The 7,109-nt window shown below is 43.5% G+C and overlaps 1 protein-coding gene across 1 annotated transcript; it reads right to left on the reverse strand.

Moving 5' to 3' along the window:
- Window positions 1-1,629: 1,629 nt before the first annotated feature.
- surf4 (surfeit 4) lies at window positions 1,630-6,753 on the reverse strand. The gene is made up of 6 exons (XM_079290026.1): window positions 6,548-6,753; window positions 4,759-4,945; window positions 3,933-4,009; window positions 3,799-3,842; window positions 3,220-3,406; window positions 1,630-2,840 (listed from the first exon to the last, which is right to left on the reverse strand). Exons 1-6 carry the CDS (start codon window positions 6,593-6,595, stop codon window positions 2,574-2,576), a joined length of 810 nt encoding a protein of 269 aa, XP_079146152.1. The 5' UTR covers window positions 6,596-6,753; the 3' UTR covers window positions 1,630-2,573.
- Between the last annotated feature and the right edge of the window lie 356 nt (window positions 6,754-7,109).

The raw sequence follows: 7,109 nt of genomic DNA on the forward strand, positions 1-7,109 counted from the left end.
TGTGGGAGTTGTAGGACGCAGCGTTTGGAGCTCCCATACCTCCGCATACCTCCGCAATTTCACATTTATCAGCACAATTAGTAATTATACAGTTTAATCCTCTGTCACAAGTAAAAGTTCCCACAGACTCACACTAACTTTAGTGAACACTTAACTACAGAATGACTCTTCCAAAACGTTTCCAACCTCAAAATGGCTGGAAGAAAGTTTCCATGCCCAGTTCACTAGTTCACCAGTTCACCAGTTCTTGGCTTCAATGTTGACCATTTCTGTTTTAATAAATCTCTTCTCCTGTGGAAGTGCAATAATAAATACATGGAGTGGCATTTAAACAGCGGTGGACTAAGCATTCATATAATGTACTTAAGTAAAAAAAAAATATATATATTATATTTCAGTGTTTCCTTCTTACGTTTATTGTAAACAAATACAACTTTGCATATTTGAAAAGTCTCAACTGTCTTTAAAGACCTATAAACATAAACAACTCCATAACTAACAAAAGCTAGTCCTTGTTTATTCAACGGAAACATAAGAAAGGTCCTTGAAGACCTCACATCTCTAGACAAACAAATCCAAAGTAAGGTTTGAGAGGCATGCAGGCAGTGTAAGAAATAAAATGCAGTAGTAAAATGCAGAAATGCAGGAAATTGATTAATATATTCATTGAATGTGGTTCAATTAAAGGCAGCAGCAAACAGAAAAGTCTTCAATCTTGATTTAAAGGAGCTGAGGGTCTCAGCAGACCTGCAGCTTTCTGGGACTTTGTTCCAGATATGTGGAGCAGAAAAACTGAACGCTGCGTCTCCATGTTTAGTTCTGACTCTGGGAACAGAAAGTAGACCGGTCCCAGACGACCTGAGGGGTCGGGATGGTTCATAAGGTAGCAGCAGATCAGAGATGTATTTTGGCCCTAAACCATTCAGTGCTTTGTAAACCAACAGCAGGATTTTAAAGTCAATTCTTTGTTGGACAGGAAGCCAGTGCAAATACCTCAGAACTGGGGTGATGTGATCCACCCTCCTGGTCTTAGTGAGGACTCGAGCTGCAGCTTTCTGACGGACTTTTTACAGAGACCTGTAAACACACCGTTACAGTAGTCCAGTCTGCTGAAGATAAATGCGTGGACAAGTTTTTACAAATCCTGTTGAGACATAAGTCCTCTAATCCTTGATATATTCTTCAGGTGATAATAGGCTGATTTTGTAATTATCTTGATATGGCTGTTCAGGTTGAGGTCTGAATCCATAACTACACCTAGATTTCTGGCTTGGTTTGTGGGTTTTAACATCAGTGACTGAAGCTGAGCGGTGATTTTCAATTGTTCGTCATTTGTACCAAAAACAATTACTTCCGTTTTATCTTTGTTCAGTTGTTGATTTGTTCAATGCAGTTACCCAGCCCTTGTATGGGATTATAGTCCCCTGGTGACATAGTTATGTAGATTTGTGTGTCGTCTGCATAATTATGATAACAGGGGTTAAAAACTTTTCTAAGAGGCGGTGAGATCCTCAAAAAGACTGTATGCTGCTGTGTGGTCATACTCCATTAGCTACTTCTTCTGTGGTGGATTTACATTAATGTGAATATCTGGTCTGTCATAAGGGCTAAAAACCTTGACCGAGACAGTTTGTATTTTGAATTTTTATTTCTTCGCCACGACGTTCCAAAATCAATAAACAAATGATCAAAAATACAATATAAACTTTTGAAATCAATACACTGAATATTTTTTAAATTTCTTACACGGGGCAAAAAACACTGAGCAAGTCCGGATATCTATTGACTCGCTAAGTCCTCTTTGCTTTTCTAGATCGCAGATTACGGTGTTTCACAGACGTTGAGCCTCCCACCCTCATTACCCCCGATCACATACAGCTCACTAGTATCTGCCAAAGCCGTACAGTACAAAATGCCAAATAACAAGTCCTGGAACAATTGTGTTGAAACTGTTGATCAAGCACGACTGCAACCCACCAATTTGTACACAATGGACATGTCCCCCCCCCCCCCGATTTAACTCCGCATGAACAAGAGTCAGTTGAGATTGAAGGTGTAAAAACATTTGAAAGGCTACAGTGTCAGAGGACAGAAAACAGGAGAGATGAAACCTGGAGAGTCAAGGGGAGTTGCTGTCAAGTCGGTGCCCAAGTTCGATATAAAGAGTAAGTCTCTGACACTACGATCCAACGGCAAAAAAAGACCAGCATCCATTGGGAGGGGGGGCAAACTGTTGGATTTACTCAGAAAATATGAATGTTAATCTATTATAACTCATGGCATAATACCCATAAAATACAATAAATTATTTCCATCCCTTCTGCACACAGAACAAATAAACTTGGTTTTTTTTCATCATCAAATCTGGCATTATGTATGATGTAAAACAGAAAAACAAATAGTCCAGAGATGGGTGAGGTGGTGTGGGTGGATTAATACAAAATAAACTCGAAAAAAAAGAAAACCAGTGTACCCTGGTGGGAGGAACTGGAGGAGGGAAGGTCTTTGAGTCCCGGTCGGTGGGGGAAGTTAGTGGTGCTGCGCAATCCTCTCATCGTTAACCGCCCCTCGGCCTACCACTCTTTCTTTTTCTCATCCATGGACACTCCGCCGGGTCCGAGCGCCACCACTAACAGCAGACCGCCGATGACCGAGGTGGTCTGGAAGAAGTCGTACTTGAGGAAGTCGTGCATGGGCTTGTAGGCGGGGACGGTCCAGAAGGCGTTGAAGTAGACGTTGATGGCCAGAAGCCACACGACGAGGGTCAACGCCGCCAACTTGGTTTTGAAGCCTATGGCCACCAGGATGATGAGTGCAGTTCCAACCATGTTCTGCAGGATCTGTGAGAGAAAGTTACGAGTAGGCGGGTGAAGATGTGCACCTTACAGTATATGTTCGCCACGTCACAGATTACCGGATTTTGAATTGATTGTCCGCTTGGTGAAATTGACACACCAATAGCAGCCACTCCTCAGGCAGTAGAGGAGAGAGACGTATAGCAGGGGGAAAACGAGCACAGTAAACTCACAGCTGTGTAACAACCTGTTGTCTGCCGCTTTGTAAAATACAAATACATAAAATACCTTGAAACAAACAAGATGTATTGTGTTAGTAAGTGAGCTTTAAAAGGAGTTAGTGAGGTGGATTTTGTTAGAGCCTGGATAGCATTGGTCGTAACTTAATGATGAAATAACCATCAGTGTTGTCGTCAGTACTCACAGAGAAGAAGTTGGAGTCAAAGTGCAGCAGAGTCATGAACATGAGCACGAGCAGTACTCGACCACCCAGCTGCATGTACTGCTTTGGCGAACTCTCCCCCATGGAGGGGACTCCAGCAAACATGCTCTTCCCTTCCGAGCGAGACTCGGCCAGCAGCAGCAGCAGACCTCCTCCGAGGGCGAGGTTTCTGGGAGAGGGGAGAGAGAGGATGGTTATTTTAGGACAGACCTGCAGTCAGTAAAGTAGAAAATGTCTTGAAGACAAAGTTCATATGAACAACCAACAGCATAAAGACTCAAAAGTGCACTAACGCAGACACAGAAACACTACAATGTAGGACTGTATTTAAGGTATTTCTCTGATGGCCGATGACTCATCGGTCTTGTTGATGTTTAAATAAATCACAGGTCTTGTTGACAGTAATTGTTGGCATCTGCTTCACAGCTTTCTACTTTACTACCATAGCAAATTAAAATGTCCAATGCTGCAGCCCTGCATACTGCCAAAGTCAACAAGACACTTCTCATCTGTGATCATAAGCAGTGAAACAAATAAAGAACGAGAGCAGAAACCACCTACCTCATCAAAAATTTGAGGTCCCATAAAATGCTGTATGCAACAGTCTGGTGGAAAAAAAGACATTCCTGATCAGATACAAAAAGACACATTGCTCGTATAAATCAAAAGTGTCATTGTAACGCGATTGTTCTTACCTGTAGCGCTATGATGCCAAATAGTCCAAAGCAGGCATACTGTACAAAATTTCTACTAAGGATGAGGACACAACCACCTGTTAGGACACACAAGAAGATGTGGTCATTATGACAGCAACACACGGTTTGTGTTAAAATGTAATAGAGTAAAACAACAAATTTCCCTTGTGCACTTTAGCATAATCTGTTTTTTGCAGAGACGTTCAACAGGTTTTGAGCAAATAAACTCGGCTGCAGCGTGCATGGAGGAAGCTTTAATGCATTCTTCCGTACCTATGCAGCTTTTCTAATGCAATATTTACAAAAAAAGGGCATAAAAATATATGACGGGAAACCCGACTAATGTAGCTTCATATTCTGGTTCTCACAGGACAAGAACAAAACCTGACATCGTCTTCTGCTACACTTTCGGTGATGCCTTCAACAGTGTGCACATTTCTAGACTTACAGCGAATTTGCTTCAATGTTCAAGGAGCTCAGGGATGCGTTTTCACAAAACACTGCAACTGATTCGTGGACAAGTGGGCTGCCTCTTGGCTTCCTTCAACAAGTGTTGTCTGGCCCCTCCCCTGCGCTCTCTGATCGTCAAGATGGTATTTAACCGAAAGGTGAAGTTCTGTGTTTGTATAAATCTATTGAACAACTTTCTGCCAACTGGAGACACTATGTGGCTGAAACGGACTGGAGTTCACTTACTCCAGTTTTTATGTCACACACACCACCCAGTAACGCCACAAAAACATGCAGCTTGCTACCGTGACATCTGAGGTGACTCGTGTTGTGTCCGGACCGTAACCCGACAGTGCACTGCCTCCCAGTCACTCACCAAGCTGTCCTATGAGGTTCAGCAGCACAAAGAAGGTGGCCAGGAAGTAGCCACAGCTCCAGGTAACCTCGATGTAGTCCCTCTGCTCGTTCCACTGGAACCACATGCGGATGCCATCTTCCAGGAAGGTGCTGATGAGACACAGGCGCGCCAGGTGGGGAAGATACTGTTTGGTTATCCTCAGGAACTGCGCAACAGAGAGAAGGAAGGGAAGAAATGATTGACGAGAAAAAACGGTGGCTTGACGTATAAACAACAGTCAAAGGATGTGGTTTGTGAGGCGTTCCTGAGCTTGCATAACCAAGAAACCTCATTACTGTGTCACCAAGCTGTAACACACATAACTGAGCTTTAACAAAAGCCCCCTGAAGACTCCTTTAAATAATAATACAATCTCAAACGCTTCTTGTGTTATTATGAGTTGAAGTACGCTGAATGTCTACACACAAAAGAAAGAGACTACCATGTGATCTTCTCTCAAACATAATTAATGAATGGATCCTCAGATAGTACAGTCACCCAGTAGAGGTGCAGCACCCTGCCCCGCCTACTCAGCAGTCCACATCAGCACTGTGAGACCTCGGCAGCCTATCAGCGTCCACCAACTCCCACTACGAGTGCTATGTGGGACATGAATGGCCGACGTGGGAGCCAATCCGAACAGGCCCACGGTCCCTGCAACAGTCTGGAAATAGACCATTTTGGAGCAAGTAACATGTTCAGGACCCCTTAGCAGAGCTTTTTAACAAAGCAAATAAAGAGAGACGTGTCACTTCCCTTTTTCCGAATGCTTTAAAATACCCAGCACTCCACTACAAACAGATGTATAGACAGAACTGACTCCAGGACTAACAGTACTCTTCCAAGGATACAGCAAACATTTAAAAAGTCTGTCCAGTCCTGCAAAAGACACAACACCATGAATCCAACAGACACTACACAAGCCTGTTATGAGCCAGACGACAGTAGCTTTTCAAATGACAGAAGGTAACGTTACAAGAGACACAAAAAAACCCAAATATCTGGGGCTTTTTTCACAGTCTACGTTGCAACATGGGGTTACAGGCAGACCTGTAATCTGATCCTGAAATCTCAGCTTCTCAGTGAATTTCCTGTCGTCACACCAGGACATGAAAACCCCCTCAGAGAGACACACAGGCATAAACGGCATCTTTGGCATGTAAAATAAAGTTAAAGTCCAGGTTTTTGGGGGGTGAGCTGTGTGGTGGGACAGCTCTGTCAAGGCCACAAGCAGATACTAAGTCTAAGAAAAAACAAATGCTTCTCTTATTTAGAGATACTATGCAACACTCAGCCACAAGCAATGCCAAGCAATTAGGGTGTCGAGACACAAATTGACAAATAGCCGTTAGCCCATAACTTGGAGGCTAAGCTGATTTCACAACTGCTGTCGGGCTGAGATGCTGTACGACAGATGCAGCCCTCCATATTTGTACCAGTTATTGTTTGCTAGGTTGGTCGTTCCCAAACAAAAGTCAGTTTCACTTTTGTCGGCGTGAATAAATAATGCTAGCTAATCCATCTGGAGACACATGACAGCACACAAACCGCTACAATATGAGTCACACAAAAATAAAAACAGGAGAAAATCGGTCAAATGTCACGTTAATGTGGTCAGCTATCTGCTGTGGGTTTGTAGAAATATAAATGAAAGGAGTCAGATGAAACACTCTCTCTCTCTCTCTCTGCATTCTCAGAGAAACTAGTTAGCAGCTACCATGCTAACAGCGGCTAGGCGTTAACTAGCCGTGCTCAAAATTGAAGTTACCTGGTCCGCCACGTCTTCGGCTGTGTTCATGAGATCCTCCTGTCCCATATTTGTGTAATAATACGCTTTTTAATGGTGAAAGCTCAGCGCAACACAGTTCTAATGTGTTGTTGTGTCGCAGGCTGCACTAAGGACTGCTCCTCCCCCCGTTAAACGTTATTTACTTGAAGATTTCCCGTCCGCCTGTACGCAGAGAAAAGGCCGCCTCCGCTCCCACAATGCCCCGCGATTAGCCGAGAGAGCCAGAGCCCCCCTAGATGGTACTGCAGCCGCTGCATGCCACGTATACTGATCCGTCCAGGGGCTTCTTTTCGGCGTTTACACATGAAAACAGGCACAATACTACAGGTGGTACGGACCTGAATTCATTTTTTAAACTATAATTTGGTGCACATGTTCATGTTCAACCGTGCAAATGCTGCACGCACTCATGCAATCCGTGCAGAGTTTATAGATGGCTGTACTTTCGTGACAGATGTGCCTTCCTTGTCTCTTAAATTGTTTATTATTGGGTCTTAGTCCTTCACTTAAAGAAAAATGACAACGCCAACACATTTAGTTC

Source organism: Melanostigma gelatinosum, assembly GCF_949748355.1.
Source record: "Melanostigma gelatinosum genome assembly, chromosome: 18".
Taxonomy (NCBI): domain Eukaryota; kingdom Metazoa; phylum Chordata; class Actinopteri; order Perciformes; family Zoarcidae; genus Melanostigma; species Melanostigma gelatinosum.

Coding starts and splice junctions, on each gene's coding strand:
- surf4 (XM_079290026.1), bottom strand. CDS start 6,595: ATGGGACAGGAGGATCTCATGAACACAGCCGAAGACGTGGCGGACCAG. Junction 4,946..6,547: donor CCGAAGACGTGGCGGACCAG/GTAACTTCAATT, acceptor TCTGTTGCGCAG/TTCCTGAGGATAACCAAACA. Junction 4,010..4,758: donor GAACCTCATAGGACAGCTTG/GTGAGTGACTGG, acceptor GTGTCCTAACAG/GTGGTTGTGTCCTCATCCTT.